General features: G+C 32.8%; 1 protein-coding gene across 2 annotated transcripts in view; it reads left to right on the forward strand.

Annotated features, from left to right (window-relative positions):
• LOC106464182 (AT-rich interactive domain-containing protein 2-like) overlaps positions 1–17085 on the forward strand; it is a 73785-nt gene extending 56700 nt beyond the window's left edge. For both annotated transcript variants that reach the window (XM_013924309.2, XM_022392142.1), the window contains 6 exons: positions 568–1661; positions 3861–5410; positions 11751–11889; positions 13347–13532; positions 14447–14538; positions 15453–17085. In XM_013924309.2, the coding sequence (XP_013779763.1) occupies positions 568–1661; positions 3861–5410; positions 11751–11889; positions 13347–13532; positions 14447–14538; positions 15453–15561 (3170 nt within the window). In that variant the 3' untranslated portion in view covers positions 15562–17085. The remainder of the gene's footprint in view (positions 1–567; positions 1662–3860; positions 5411–11750; positions 11890–13346; positions 13533–14446; positions 14539–15452) is intronic.
• The last annotated feature ends 808 nt before the right edge of the window (positions 17086–17893 follow it).

Here is a 17893-nt window from a genome sequence, read left to right on the forward strand (position 1 = left end):
ACATTTGATCTGCTTAAACATGGTGCTGGAAGCAAACTTCCACTCTGTGGTTGAGAGGTTGTTAAGATGTGTCATCTAAGTTGACCTTACCAACTTTTGCAGAATCTTGTTACAATATAGATTGCAGTGTTGGGCAATAATGTGGAATTATGGACATCAGATTAAACATAATTTATGCTAGTGGAAGAGGTCCAAGGTCAGCTTGAGACCTGGAACATCCTTCCTATAAAGTACAATTAACATTGATATATATATATAATATATGTCATGGGATGAAAAAGAAATCCAGGAAATTTGATTTTTTTTTTCTATTCTAATCATTAATAAAAATTACTATATATAAAAGAATAGTCAAGAATGTAATTAAATAGCCCATGATAAAGGGTTTTAACATGACATAATCTATTAGCAAGAACCTTAATAGTTCTTCCTGTTAACATTGTTAAAATATGCACATTTTCAAATATTATAATTCTTTAAAATTATTTGAAAAAAGGTTGATATAAATACATGTGATGTAATAGGTAACAACTCAGATCACTCTCCAATGGTTTTTTATTTTGTTAGGAACAGCAGCTACTAGCGGTTTAGGACCACCTTTGTCTCGTACACCATCTCCTTGTCCTTCTCCAGTTACTAGTTCCAGTAGTAGTCCAATCTTGAAGGGCAAGCTTACCTCTACTTGTTCATCACCCTCCTCTAACCAGTCCCGTCAACAACCCACCCAAACTGTATGTGGTTCAAACCTTTCCTCGGGTTCAAGTTCTCTAATCAAAACTTTACTGGCCAGTAAGGTTAGCAGGAATCTTCAGAGAAACCAGCTACTTACCCAGAATCAGACATCTGCACAAGGAAACTTGCCAGAATCAGTCAATCCAGTTTCCCAGATCACTTTATCTGATTCACTTTCTTCAGCTACACACATGACATTATCAGAAGAAATCACTTCCACTAGTCCAAATTCACAGGTCAATCTATATCATTCAGTTTCCCCAGCAGTTACAGTCACACATGCAAGTTTGTCAACAATGGTTACATCAGTTAAATCAACTCCACAAGTTACATCATGTCAATCACCTTCTCCAGTTACTCCTGTAAGTGTTTCAGAAATGACAGTTACTACTAATTTAACATCACAGTTCACACAGTCTCGGTCAGTTACTTCACCTAATACAGTTACCAATGTAACATTAACAGAGATGATCAATTCAGCCTCTATTACAGCTCCACTAGCAATGTCAGCTGCCTCAGTTACCCCTGTTACTTCATTTAAACATGCAAGTGTATCAAAGTTGGTTGCTCCAGCTGAACCTTTTACACGAGTGATATTTCCTGAATTAGTTACAATGGCTTCTTCAAAACCTCATATAACTTTGTCAGAATCAGTCATTTCATCCAATACAGATTCACCAAAATCACTATTAAATTCTAATACTCCTTTGATTTATGTTAATAATGCCAACAGTATAAGTCATTCCAGTGACATACAACCAGGTATGGAAGAAAAAGTAGCTGCCAATAATCAGCTAAAACCACAATCAAATTTTCAGATGTCTAGTCAGGTCTCCAGCGTTACTTCTACTAATCCCTTGGTTATTAAAACAGAATCATCTGTTACTTCTTCACATGTGAATGGTGTTCAACGAGATATCCTGTCAGAGGTAGGCATGATAATATTATGAATAATTAGAACTTTATAAGAAAATAATTGCTTTTTAATATGTTGTTCTTTGATATTTAATCAAAAACTATAAAACAGAATGCCAGCTTCAGATAGAAAGGAACAAATTGTTTTTTGTATGCTTCTAATGTTTTTGCAATCAGAAGAAATATCTAATGTTAAGAATTTTAATAAAGTTTTTTTTTGATTTTATGACTTGTCCTTACTATCCTTGTATGTAAAGCATTTATGAGAAGTCAAATTGCTGCTCATATACTGTAAAACATATATGTATGTTGTATAATTAGTACTTGAAACCATCAGTAATTGGTGAAACTCTATAATTGAGAAAAACAGACACAGATGTATATTTTGTTTACAAATAATTCAATTATTATCTGACGATGCCTTTAGTGGTGAAACCATGATGGTAGTAAATGTAATATTTGTGAAATATACAAGTATCTTTGTTTTTCTCAATCCTGTAACACATATATGTATGTATATATATATATTTATTGATTGATTGATTTTTAAGGCTCATAACATAGATAAATTAATATATGGAATTATACACAGACTTTTCCCTAAGTTGAAATACTTTTATTTGCAACTTTTTGACCCTCTTACCGGAGTCTTCATTGTACTGAGCAATATAAATTTGTTATTTGTGGAACACTGCTTAAAAAAATGGTAAAATCCCTAGTTCCAACTCCTCTCACAAAGAAAGTGGTTTATAGCACCTGGTGTGAGTGTAATATACAATAAATTGGGGAAACACAAAGCCAGTTACAGATAAGGTTCAAAGAACACCAAAGAGATATTAAGAACTGTGCAATAAACACATCAGCTATAGCCTTTTACATTCAGGAAAACAATCGTATAATAGACGTAAAAAATCCAAAAATAATTGACAAAGAAGAAAACACCAAATGGAGAAAAATCAAAAAAGCTATTACCATCCAAGCACAATACAGTGGACCACCATTGGGTATTAATCAAACAATAGCCAATAACTACACAATAATGTATGGACACCACTTACAAAGACATAAAACATATTTGTCATGGTTTCAAAGTAAAATTAAACTTTTAATTTTACAATGTATTACTTGAAGTATGAAATTTTTTTTTATTTTTCTATATAATACCTATAAATGCATTTTCCTTATGTTTATTATATTGGAGTAATCGATTTATCTTCTATATTCATCATAATTTCTATATGGTTAATAACTTTAATACCAGATGTCAGTTATTGTTACGATTGTTGTCTAGATACCTATTTTAAATCAATGTTCCACAGATAGACAAATTTATGTTGCTCAGTACATTGTTGCCCAATGGAGGCTCTGGTTAGAGGGCCGAAAGCTTGCAAATAAAAGTATTTTGATGTATAGAAAAGTCTGTGTATAATTCTACATACATTTTCTAGAACTATATCCTATATAAAAAAAAAAAAATATGAAGTGTTAAAAGTGTTAGGAAGTAAACATAAACTTGAAACTATATCTTTTAGTTAAATATGATATAGCAGAAAACAGTTTTAATAATTCTATTAGAAAATTATGTCCACTATGAATTAGATGTACAAATTCACTAATTTGTTTCGGCAGAAACAGAAGTTTTGTATAAAACCTGTTTCTGGGTGTTGTGTTGTATTTTACATTAGTTCAATTAGATAGAGATAAATATGTGTTCAGAAGTTTGTGCAAAGTGTTTTTAAATCCAGGAGAAAATCTTAAATGTGTTTATTTTTCACTTATTGAAAAAAAGTCAAGTTGAGCTTTCTTAGTAGTTACACATTTAGATTTTACTAGTTTATCTTCCAGAATTATGTGTTGGTTAAATTTTGAGGTGACGTTTATGCAGAAAGTTCAGTTAATTATGTGCTTAAAATAAAACATTTGTATCTCCAGAGAACGTTTCTATTCATAAGGAACATAGACTGGTTTCTTTTTAGCTACATTCCACCTGAATTGTTTGTTTCATTACCAAGTCAATATTTTTCAAATATCTTGATAGTTTTAATTTATTTCTTTTTAGGTATTTCATATATTTCCAAATTGCTTATTAACTGCAAAAAAATTTTCTGATAATTAGATTTCATTTCTTATTTTTGAGAATCTTAGTTTTACTTTGCCTGGATTGATTATTTTTTGATATTAATGATGATTTTAAATCTTTTTTTTTTTTACAGATTTGTTCAAAAGTATTTGCTGATGATTCATTAGAAGAATTCTCTAATTTAGAAAACTCTGTAGAAAACAATCATAGTGAAGTGATGGTGGTTGACAACCCAGGAACAGTTACCCAAGATACAGGTTTTAACCACTTAAACAATTGTGTCGGGAATAGTGGAGATGAAAATAATGGCTCTTCACAATTTTATAGTTTGCCATTTAATGTGCAAATCACCAAACCTTTTGACTGTTCATCTACAGTGACCAACTCCTTAGCCAAATCCACAATTGTTGTTCCAAATGGAAATGATCAGTATGCTGTCACAAAATTTGTTCTTTCTTCACCAGGAACCTCAGTAGCCTCAAGTTCTATTTATGCTGTAAGTACCAGTAAAGCAGTAGTCTCATCGCCTCAGCTTTCTGAGACCGTTTTAAGTGGCACGAAGGAGACAGATGAGGTTCGTAGGAGGCAGCTAGTTAAAGACAAAATTTTCAAGAACTCCCCTCTTCTCAATGGGCTATTAGATAAAGGCAAGTTTTCTTTATCTGGAGAGCAGATAACTAATATTAATTTAGAAAATCACAATGGAAACGGCGAAGGTAGTTGTGCAGGTTCACCAAAGATTGGCAGTAATAGTGGTGTTGTGTTAGGAAGAATAGTTCTAGATTCAAAAGACATTATTAGTGGGACACCAAATATAGTGAACATATCAAACACTGCATCTGGTACTCTTATAGCCAATAACCAAATGGTAAGCTCAGAAGACAGGCTACCAACAGGGGAAGCCACAAGCACAAATGGTTTATTCAAAGATTCTGAAACTCCAATTTCAGGCACAGACCTGTCCTCTCTCTCAGACATAGCTAGAACTGTGGAGTGTGCATCCAAAGTCATTTCGAGGACTAACATAGAAAATCAGTGTAATCAACAGCCTGTACCCAATACAGCTGTACTTCAGCCAGCCAATCTAACCATGTCTCAGGTGGTTCCATCATCTGGCTGCCAGACTGCTACATTTATTGTTAGTATTCTCAATCCGAGCCAGGCACTGCCAACACAACACCTCTTGCTACGTGCCACAGGAAACTCGGTAGTTCGACTGGAAGATTCTGTGGAACTAGTAGGGTTCCCACCTGTTGCCAAGACACAAATATGCCACCAGAATGTTCTTAGCAGTCAGACTTCTGTTAAACGACCGTCCACTGATAGTACCCCATCTACAGTGTATCCAGCAGACTCTAAACGACCTCGACATGACAGTAAAGTTTCATCCAAATCAGTTTCAACGCACAGCCCAGAACTTCATCCAAACAAGGAAGTGGGCTCCTCTTCCTGTAAGACTCCTCAAGCTACAAAGCAAAATAGTCACTCCTCCAAGACAGCATCTTCAGGAAATAAGCAACGAAGCTCCTCCCACCATGGCCGAACTACCAAGGAGTTGGGATCAGGAGCACGAGAAAAGAAAGGACAAGAAAAACAGTCTTTCAGTCTAGCAAGCAAGTCAACAATGAATAAAGCTACCAACAAAAAACTAGAATATATGTGTGAATGGAAGGGTTGTGGAAGGTAAGATAAACTGTGTTTTGTTTCATGTAAAATAATATTTATCTTACTTAATGATTTATTGTTTACATGTATAAAAACTCCACTGAACATTTCTTAGAGAACTTGTAAAGGAGCAATATGAAGTTAATCATTGTCGCTGGTAAACATACTGTACAATAATGAACTTGTAGAATCATTTTCTTTATTATCTGAAACATTCACACAAACTCCAATTATATATATATAACTGTCCAAGTTAAAGTTACCTTGAGGTGTGACACAACATAATATGACTCTTGTCATGTTTAATAAATTGTTTGAATCTCTGATTTTTACCAGACTTCAAGAAATACTTTTTAGTGTGAAAATATCACTTGGGTTAACCAAAGGCATTTTGGATTTAAATGATAAAATGTGTGTTTATCATTTTCCTATTTTTAGCATTTTCATAATAGTAATAAACAAGATTTTAAAATGTGATTACAATTATGGTCTCTCATTTGTACTTCTAGAGTGAACATTTTTGCTGAATGTTTTTATTTAAAGGCTATTGTTCAGCTTATTTATTTTAAAAAATCAAGCCCAAACATATCGTAAAAAGAACATAATGAGAAATTGATGTTTGATTTTGTTAAAGAAAAATTATAGCAATTGAGCATTCACATTCATAAGGAACTTCATCTTTAACTTCTTTTAAATTGAAAGAAATACAGAGATAATCATAGATAATCAGATATCATCATAGGCTTATTTTTTTCCCCGACACTACCTGTGTTCATATGTGTTCTTTCCTGGGCTTTTTGAGTTTCTAATTGCTTTGATATACTGCCTTTATTTATTTAGTACTACAGTATTTTTGTCCTCATTGCACTTTCATTCCATCCACCTGATTGCAACGTTATTTTCTCTAACCACCATGTTTCTTCTTTGTGTTACTTTAAACAATTAATGCATAAAAAAATGAAGAAAATAAAATAAATTGTAATAAAAATAAAGAAAAAAATAACCCAAGGTCAAGACATTCCTCTTCAGGTATTTTCTCCAATTGAGCCAGTGGCAACCACAGGCTTGTCTGTTTCTGAAGCTAACATTCAATAGTTATCCCTTGAGACCACTCAGTGTAGCTAAAGCCTGACATGTGACAGGTTTTGGATTTCAATCCATGGCAAGCTTCTATAAATCTCATGGAAATATTAACTTACCATGATTTTCTAGAACTGTGATGAACCGTGAAACGACAACATGATCACTGCTAATGTTTTTTCAAACATTATGTTACCCTTGTCTTGCATCAGGTGATTGGGTCCTTTCTGCCTACTTCTGTTCAGGTCCCTCATCATTCTGTTTCATTGCTTTCTGTGGAACCTGCATTATCTGTGGATGATTTTGGCCAGCTTTTCCACTTCCATCTTTGCTTCTAACTCATGTCTATATGATAAGAAATAGGTACATCTTTCTTTTCTCTTTGTTAGGCTCATAACTCAGGTATGTGACTTTCGATTTCTTTTGTCTGTGTGTGCATCACACTGACTCTTGAATCACTTTACTTCATGGGCCTCTTTCTGTCCCACCTCTGCATTGGTCAACATCTTTCTTGCCCTCCACATCTTCATTACTCCCATTCTATGACCTCTTATATATCTTCTATCTACTTGGGGTGCTCCTCTTTATCCTTCTTTGTCTCTTTCTTTCATACAATCTGCTCTTCTTCATCTTATCTTTACTCCTTTGGAAACCCTTCGCCTCTCAGCCCTTAATGACGAACCCTATAATTATTATGGGAACAACCTGTTCTTATTTGTTTGCCCCCTCTGTCTTCTATTTCTTCCTCTACTGTCTTCATTTCGACTTCTCTGTTCTTTGGACCTCCTTGAGCTGGGTGCTTTCCTTTCAGGTATCCACCTCTTTTCTTACTCTCTACTCGACATAAGTCCTTTCTCACTGCACCAACCTTTGGGGGTGTCCTGATTCCTTGGTATATCAGGCTGGGGCTGCTTGCCAACAGTCTCCCTTCAATTCCCTGGCTACCCAATCTTAGGATTCCTCTTGCATTTTTACACCTAGACATCTTGGTATCAAAGGCTCTTCACTCTCCTTCTCTTTTTGCACAAGAGGTTCTCTCATTTTTAGGGACTCTAGCTTCTGTCTACACATTTGTCCCCTTCACTTGGCACTGAGGGATCTGTGGCACATGTCCTGCAATCTCTTATCTGCCCTTATGCCTCTCCTTTCATTATGCCATCCATCTGTGTAATGGTAGCTTGATCGCTCCAACACAGATTGGGGTATACCACTTTTCCCTTTGCCCAACTTGCATCTTTCCACTGATGCCTTCTTTTATGGTTGGGAGGGGGGGGGGGTGTTGATGCTTTCACTTTCTATGCAGTTTGGTCTCCAGTAGAATGATCTCTGCTTCTCAACATTCTAGTGACGTCTGCAGTTTCTTTTGACTTTGCCTAAAAATCTTTGATTGCTGGATCTTCTTATGGTGATCTGTTCCTATGCTTCTATGATCATTTCTTACATCAACCACTAGGGAGGCATGTGCTTTACCTGGTGTTTTGACGAGAACCCATCCGTCTTGATTATTGATAATTACTGAGAGGCATTATCCACACCTTTCACCTCTTGCCCAGCACTATTCTATTTCTTTCATCTGTTTTCTCCTTCTTGTCTCTTGTGGTCATCATTATTTGGACATTCATGCCTTTGCAACCTCCCGTACTCTGTGTCATGAGGACCAGTTGATTTGTTCCCTGACCACTTCTTTCTTCCAAAGAATTAGGCTGCCTGAAAAGGTGATTGATTATTTTTTTCCCCTCTGTTTTCTCATTATATAATTTTTTCCTTGATCATTTTTTATATCTAGTTAGAGCTGTCCTTTGCTATTCTCTCAAACTGCCCCTTTCAAGTACACTGTCATTCCCTGTTTTTTCCATGCTAACCTCCTCCTCTAAAGACTTATTCCCTACCATTTTCACAGATTGGATTTGTCATATCATCTGACTGCCATATTCTTCTTTCGATGAGTCTGACCAAGTAGTTTCTTATATCATATCCATACGATTTGCCATATTCCTGCCTCTTCTTGATGCCAACTATTGGAAGAGGTCTTGCAGGCTAGTATGTGGACTACCCCTAACACATTAATCTCCCATGACTTCCATAAATGGACCATTTCGTGTGCCTATGATTTTTGCTTCCCTCCAGTCATCATTCTCCAATTTACCCAGACTTTACTGTGACATATTTTGCTTGTTGATTTCATTTTCTAGCTCTGTCACTGATATCTTATGTTCTTCATGTCCCTGGTACATTTCATGACACCACCATGATATGTATTCTCATACAAATCCAAAAAAGTGAAGAAAAAAAGAGGAGGCAAAACACATCAAAAAGGAGGAAAATACAAGAAAAAATGCGTACATCTGGAACTAAACACTACATTAATTATATTTGGTCATCTGGTCCTGCTGAGTGGCTGGTGTTGCCTCATAGGGAATACTTACTTGAAATCTGTATTGAGTGAGGGAGTATGGAAAGTGTTAAACCCACCCAATCCTTTGTTCTTCTAGTGCAGCACAGGTGAACTCTTATTTTCCCTAGTCCCAATCCACTGGGGATGTCAATACAGAGATTTTTCTCTGTGAATGGTGCCTTTCCTCTGGTAAGAGACTTGTTTCAGATGTGAGGTTGGGTTGTTACCTGGAAGTGTAGTACAGGAGGACACCCAATTATAATATCTACCAAGCGTTTCTTAGTGGATATGTCCAACCAGATGGGTCTTGGGTTTTCCTCGGAAAACAAATGAGGGCTTCTTCTTCTTCCACCTATCAGTGTAGTATCTATATCATGTAAGTATTTGACCGAGATGGAATGGCCCGAAGTCCCAGCCTTATAGCACATTCTACATTCCTCCCATTTTGGTGACACATAATCACCAGCACTGGACTTTTCCTATATCTTTTGCTCTACTATCTCAGTCCAAAAATATATATTATGTGAAGAGTATGCCCTGCTTGAGAAGGATGCAGAATTCCACTAAGTGCTGCTCCACTAGGCAACCCCAATCTCACAGGCTTTCTCTTTCTGTTGCTATTTCAGAAAGGAGCTCGTCTTTGTATTTGATCAGCACCATATTCAGTGTGTAAATTTAGCTCTTAAGTGGTGCATGCACGAGGGGTAAGTAACATTTCTGAAGTTAACATTTTCCTTACCTGAAAGTGTGTATCAGATAGGCACATAACTCTCTGCATCACCTCCCCACTTCCAATGCATTTTCTTTGCATCGTCAAGAATGAGCCTGTAATCATGTACTAATGCTTGCTGGGGTTACTGACCATAAATGTTGTCACCGTCTTATAGGTAGGAGTTTATTGAAGGCTTGTGGTATACTCAGGAAATTCCATGTCAGTTGTGTGTAGGGTTTTAGTGGTGCAGAGAGATAAGTATCTATCTGAAATACATTTTCATGTAAGGAAAATGCTAACTTTTGTCAGTGTGTTGTTTTTACATGTAAGTGATGTATTACATGAATTCAACACATTTTTAAGAATTTTTGAAATGCTGTAAGAACAAAATTTTAAAGCACAGCTCCATTCAACTATGACATCAGGTAGCGTACATTGTCAAAGACATGTTATTTTAATAGTACTTGTTTAGTCATTTTCATTGTTAGTAAAATCTTGAATTACAAAGACTATTACTCTTACCTAGGAACCTGGTTAGTAATTGGATTCATTATGGTCATCTGTGATTCATTATGAAGTGTGTGTGTTTTTTATTATTTTATGTAGTTGAAATTGTTTTATAACTTTATGAAATTGTTGAAAAATCTTAAGAAAATTATTAAATCAACTCATAATACGTAGCCAAAAAAAAACAGCAACGAAGCTTCGATTCTGTAAAACTCTGATTAATCTAATAATAGTTATGGGAAAGTGAAGTTGAAATACAATAATATCAGATGTGGTTCAAGTATGAAATGGAAGAAAAGTGGTCAAGTTTATATTAAATTACTTCTTTTTATCAATTTTATTAAAAAAATTTAAATTATATATTATATATATATATATATTGTGACCAAAACTGAGTAAGAAAAAATTCAGGAAAATTACAAAATATGTATGATATTGAAAATATTTATTGTATGTTATATTTAGATTTCTTGGTTCTAACTATCATTTTGCAAACTTAATATTTAAATGTTTTTAATCTTCAGATATGACATAAAAAGTCTGTAATTTCTCTCTCATGATTAAATCCAACTGAAAAAAAACCATGAAATATTACACTTTTGTCATGGTGCTAGTATAACAATAAACATTGTAAAAATATGACAGAATGCTACAAAATCAATAAAGTAATATTAATATTTACTTTATTCTCTCTCTCCCCCAAAAAACAACAACAGATTAATAAAATATTTTCTACATTAGCAAATAATGTAAGATCTCTGTATACAGCCATATGGAATAAATCAGTTATAATCATTAGTAATCAAGTAAAATCTTCACACATATCTGTATATAGATATGTGGAGAAACATTCAGTCATCATTCATTGTGTAACAGAAGATCAGACGTGTCCACATATCCATATTCAGACTTAAATGGAAATTTACCGTCATTGTGCTAACAGCAGATACATTTATAATTCCATTTTTATAATGTCTTTAAAAATATCTGTTTACTATAAATTGTACTAACAGAAGGCATAACTTATTTATATACTAGCAGATGTAGAAGCTTTCATTGATTGTGTTTACAGAACACCAAGCACAACCCACATTCATATAACATAAATTAAACCTTCCAGTAATCATCCATTGTGCTTACAGAACACCAAACACAACCCATATTCAGACATAAGTAGAAACACCTAACACATCATCAGTTCTTGACATCCTTCATTGTGATAAAAGGAAACTTATAATATTGTCATGAGAACATAATCTATCACTATTCATTAAGCTGACAGGAGATGAAGCCCATTAATAATATACTAGTCTTACAGTTTTCCTTCATTGTTCATTATACTAACACATTATTTTTCTTGTGACAGTAGAATGTATGTACCTTCATTGTACTCCGTGTTTTGATATCTAAGAAGTCATTCTCTTTCCTCTCTTTCAAAAAATGTTGTTGTGACTTCCTATAAAAGTTAATTCAAATCAAAATGATATGTTAGACTACTTAAGGTATTGTATGTATTAGTTTATAAAATTATAGAAACATAAAACTATGAAAAAATATTATCTTTGTGTGGATGGTACTCTAATTATACACACACACACACTTCTATGTTATTTACTCAGTTTGCTAAATAAGTGTAAACATAACCATGTGTTTCCTTTCTTAAGGATATTTCCCACACCTTCTGCTGTGTTGTTCCACAATGCTAAGTGTCATGTTCCAGCAGTGAAGGGAAATTTCTTGTGTCACTGGGAAAACTGTGACTCCATGAAAAGGAAACAGTTTTCTTTACTCACTCACATTCAGGTAAATTTTATCTTGTGTGTTTTCTGATTTCATTCAGACAAAAGTAACAGTATGGTCAAATATTTTTTTATTTGTAAACTTTTAGCTCACCTTTATAACTTAGTTTTTAAGATGTATGTCCTAGTCTAAAAACCATAGAATTCTATTCAGGTTTTGTTAATAATTATTTTTTAGCTAATATATATATATTCAGTGTCTGTTTGTTTAGCTTATAAGATCTTGATTTTCTATATTTTGTATGATTTATCCCTTTAGTGTATACATTTTTATTTTATTTGTAGTTCAAGTTTTATTATTCATTGGAAGTCCCTTTATGTGTTAATTATCTATATACTTATATATATGTATTGTAATATTTTGCTTGATTATATCTGTCTTTTTTATGTTTAAGTTTGAATGTATATATATATATATAAAAATACAAATTTCAACTGGGACAGATGAATGTTTGTGTTAAACTCCTTAATAAAATTATGAGACAAATTTGATAGAGACAGAATGTATCTTATTCAATGTATACAATAATTTTCTCATATATTTTGCAGCTTTAAAAAACTTTATACCCCCTTGAAATCATTAGGAATTGAGCAGAAAATATGTGAATTACTTTGGTTAAACACATATCATTAGCAGCTTATTACAAGTGTTTGATCTACATTCTTAAAAACATAATTCTATATTTCAATCTTACTTAGGGCTCAAAATTTGTAGTGGCCAGCTGCTAAAAAGCCAATGAATTATAGTGTTTAGCCAGTGACCAACAGTGGGCACTGTCATCAGACATAATTGTAAATGTTCAGACCAGTTGTGAAAAATGGTCAGTTAAAATTATTAAGAAAAAGAAAAGCTGGTCACAAGTACAACATTTATGGGAAAAATCCTTCTTTGATAATTGATCAGTAAGCCTCTTCCAATAGCTTTCACATCTTTTAATTAATTGGATTCCCCAAGTTTAAAATTGCAAGTAGAAGCAGAGCATTCAACAGTATATCAGTGTTTTTGTTATATCTTTTTTTTATTTCCTATAAAAAATTTAATTATTACTAGAAAAATTATTTATAACTTGATAGTATATTAAGAAATATGAAATCAAAAATGTGAAGCGTCTTGAATATTCGCTTCAGCTGACTAGTTATATCCATTAAGGGCAGGCAACTCATGAATCATTTGTTTTACTTTATTGTTTTGTTAATGTAAGTGACTAATAAAGTTAATTTCAAGTCCTGTTACTGATACCTATTCAAGAATAAATGTGTAGAAAATAGAACTTTATGTTCTTGTTTTAAGTATGGAATTAATGTTTGTTAAATTGTACTTTCTGGGCTTGTATACATGCTCGAATTTTATTTATCATCTGCCAAAATATATGGCAGGTAAATAGAATAGTCAACAGTTTTTATTGTTGTTTTGTCTTGTATTTTGTTATTGTTTTTCCTTTAAAATATTTTTTTCTCCAGGATCGTCATTGTACAGACCAGTATCTCCAAACACAAGCTTTACGGCGGGAGGAAATTTCTCAGCGAGGAAAAACAACCATCCCACCACCCCCACTTCCTCCAAGGCATCCTGGCTATGCTCCTGATGCAGCCTTTTTAGCAATACGTAGACATGCTCTTCAATTTGTTCAGCAAAAGGACATAAGGGTAGGAATGATTATACTAAGAAACTAGACGTAGAAGAATTTATTTGCTGTTATTGGGTTTATGAGATGCTAAGAATTTTATAGAGAGTTGAAATGGTGGATCACATTAAAGCATTAACTTTTTAAGCCAAGTTGCACTTAATTATCAATATATTGAATAAAAGAAAACTAGAAATTAACCATTAAACCAAGTTAGTTTAATAAAATTATAAACTTAGACAAAAACTATATACTAATTAGTTTTCTGAAGATAGCATTGAATGTTAGACAAATAGTTAGAAATTTAAATAAAATCAGATGCTTAAGTGACTGCAAGAGAAAATGTAAGAATTTTTATTAAAAAATATAAACCATTTATTAATCAATAAGCAAGAATTCCTACTTAATTTGTAAAAGGACTGACTAAACTGGAATATACTGTGATATCAGTGTGTAATTATTCACAAGTTGATGTTTAATACTTGGTGATCTTTTAGTAAACCATTAAGCTATTGTGTACTAAAGTTTTGTTTGTCTTCTCTTAGTCATTTGATAAAATGAACTTTTAGTTTAATTTGTTTTAACATAATCAGAAATATTACTATGTAGCTGAGTTACAATGAACAAGAATGAGTGGAATTGGAACTAGCATGATTTAAGCCTCGTGTGTTCTTTTTTTATGAAATATCGCACGTCAATCCATGAAGGTGTTGTCATTTAAAATAATCATAATTTGAGTATTGTAACAATTGGCTATTAGATACTGAATTGTCTTGTTGACAAATGAGTTCTGGTTTGGTTGTAATGCTGTAGGAGTTATTTTCAAATGCTACAAGATAAGCTTACTTAAATTTTTCTTATAATTATGATTTAGCATGTTAAGCCTAATATGAGTGGATTAGCATGTTTATAATACACTAATGTTTAATTGCATAGGAAGAAAAAGAGTGCCCATTAACAAAGAGCATCCGACTCACTGCAGCCCTCGTACTGAGAAACCTGATCATCTATTCGGAGCTAGCTCGCAGGTAGATAGAAAGTTTTTCTTTTGTATATATGTTATTATCCTTGCAATCATATGTTATTATTTATTATATATATTATTATCCTTGCAATCATATATTATTATTTATTATACATATTATTATCCTTGCAATCATATATTATTATTTATTATATATATTATTATCCTTGCAATCATATATTATTATTTATTATACATATTATTATCCTTGCAATCATATATTATTATTTATTATACATATTATTATCCTTGCAATCATATATTATTATCATTATTTGAAAATCCTTAAGGGTGATTTAGTAGTCTACTTATATTACCAATTTCTAAGATCTATTTTTAACTATCATTTTATGCCATTAAAAAATTTGTAAATATTTTAACAGTAACAAATATGTCGTTTTTAGAAACTTAAGATCAAGCAAAAGTAGTTTCAAATCATTTTTAGCACATTTTTGGAATTTTCTTGTATTTTAAAGATTGTTCTTATGTTAAACATCTGGGTTTTAACTATTATTCCCGTGTTGATTATCTTGTAATTAAATCTCATTACATGGAAGAAAATACTGTGATGTTATTTATAGAAGTTTTAACAATTTAGCATTCTAAAATTTGGTAATTTAAATTTTACCATACCTTTGTTCTGAGATTTTAAAAAAAAAGAAGGTGGCTGATACAATAACTGTTTTTTGCAAATGGTCATGGTTGCTGCTTTTACAAGTGTGGCTTTCATTCATTTTGTACTCTAGCTTTGTACAAGTGTTTTCATGTAATATGTACAGAAAAAGAATCAATCTTACAAAGGGTGACATGTCAATGGTAACAATTAAGAAATTAATTATAAACATAATTAATTTTTTACTTTATTAAATGAGAGAAAATGTGAGGGTATAAAAAATATATTTCATTATATTTTTACAGTTATTTAAAGTATTATGAGCCAGAACTAACTCTACTAGCTATGTCATCTAAAGAAGGGGCTCAGACAATAGCTCACTGTCTAGCAGAGCTGTGTAAGAATCAAGACTGAAGGGGCAATGAAAATAGTGGAATAAACCTTCTGCAGTCTTTTTCAAAACCTTCATGTGGTCCATAGCTGGAGCTTTAATGAGCCATGAATAAAAAATGTGTATTTAGCAGTGAGGACTTGATATATGTAAATTATTTCCATTGACAATTTCTGTAAAAGATAATTTGTTGTCTGGGTGAACAAAAGTAAAGATGCTGGTTTCTGGACCTATTCTTTAAAGAGGAAATAATACTCCAAAGTTTGTTTGTTATAAAGGATTTTCAATCCTACTTCATTAACTGACAAAATCATTCAAGAATGATGTTTCAGTTAGTATCAACCAGTGTGAATTAAAGTTTCTGTAGATGTATCTCGGCTAGCAACTCATTTTCTTGCTAAGCTGTTCAGAAGAGAGTGTCGTTTGACAGTATGAACCAACATTGTTAGCTGTGATTTCAATAGATAATCTCAGCCAGAGGCTCGCTGTGAGACAAGTTATTTTGGAGAATGAGTGTGTAGTTGAACTTTTTAAGAGAGTATTAATGATTGTGCAAAATGACACCACAACATATATCTTGTTAAGAATGGAAGATCATGATAATATCTGCCCAAGAAGAGATACCATTGATTTTATTGTTTTTAGTACTTGTCAGATGGGAACTTTTGAATAAAACAAATCATGAAGAAACAGTCCTCATGGTGAAGAGTTTAGAAATTTGTTGTATGATAATTCAGAGACTCAGATTATCAAAATAAAGAGGAAAAGTTTTGGGGAAAACAAATATTTATATTATATGCATGTATTGTTTCATTATTTAACTTTTTGTTTGTAATTAGATGCTGTAAATGCAAAGAGAAATTGATTTCTTTTATGAATGTCTCGTAAAGTGATGTTAGAGAAATTTTTTATACGAAATTTTCCCAGTCTTTACCATTGGATGGTGTTGCCATTGTGTACTTTTTTATGGACCAAAAAAATGGCATCATTTTGCTTTATTTGTGAGATGTGATGTTAAACTAGTTGCATATAAATTTGCTTGCATTTCTTGTACAGTACTAATCAGAGGGTGGAATCCCTTAAAAATCACTTTTTTTTAGAGCTTTTATTCTAATGTGAGTACAAATTACACATTATGATGTAAAATGTACATTGTCTTTAGTCATCATTGTAATCATCAAGCAGCCATCTTCATTTTATGATCAACCTCCATTTTCTCTCATTAAATGTGCAGACCTACAATAATTTGAATGAGTAAAAAATGTTTTGTAAATTTTATTGGAATGCACATTCCAATACATTTCCCATTTTCTTGTCCATAATATAATAAATTTCTGGCAATTCTACGGCACATAATGTTATAACTTAACACTGTTTGTCAGTTTTGTCTGTAATTGTACATTTCAAACATTTGTACTGTTGGTCAATATGAAAATTCTTTTGTGTCTAAAAGAGTATTTTATGTGATTTTATTGTTGGTAGCTTTTACTAAACAGGCTAGAATTCTGCTTGGAGTTTGTTTGCAGAGTGTAAATAATAAATAATGATGGAAGAATGTGTTAAGTAGCCTTAGTTCATTGTGTACTCATGAAACTCGCACAGTGTGCTTACTTCTGAAATCAAGTTATAAGCTATTTTCATCGTTATACAGTTAATAAAATTTTAAAGGGACAAAAAGTAGCTTATTAGCCCATCAAGGATGTCCCTTCCAGCTCCCAACTATAATCACCCTTACTACTCGTGTATTTATCCAATCTTTTCTTGAACTTAGTTAAATTTTCTGTCTCTACCACCCTTGAAGGCAGCTCATTCAAAATACCAACCACCTTGTTTGAAAAGTAATACTGTCTAAACTGCAGACGACTCCTACACTGCCCAAATTTGAGTTTATGCCTCATTGTCCTATTGTTTTCACTGCTAAACACAAAAAAGTTTGATAGATCCATATTATCAATACCCTTAACAATCTTAAACGCCTCAATCAAATCCCTTCTGAACCTTCTCCTCTCCAGAGAAAACAAGTTGAGAGATTTTAGTCTCTCCTCAGAGGACAATCTCATCGTCCTGGTGGCTCTTCTCTCAACCTTCTCCAACAATTCAGTATCCTTGAGGAAGGGAGCCCAAAACTCTACACACTACTCTAAATGAGGCCTTACACGTGATCTATGCAATGAAACAATAATATCCCTTGTCTTGTATTCAATATTTCTATAGATGCTACCTAAAATCTTATTAGTCCTATTGCTAGCTGCAATACATTGTTTAGATGACTTAAGTGATTTTTCTATCACAACACCAAGATCTTTTTGTTCAACCACAGTATTTAATATATTTGCATTTAAATTGTAACAATAA

This window comes from Limulus polyphemus, unplaced genomic scaffold (assembly GCF_000517525.1).
Source record: "Limulus polyphemus unplaced genomic scaffold, Limulus_polyphemus-2.1.2 Scaffold58, whole genome shotgun sequence".
Classification (NCBI taxonomy): domain Eukaryota; kingdom Metazoa; phylum Arthropoda; class Merostomata; order Xiphosura; family Limulidae; genus Limulus; species Limulus polyphemus.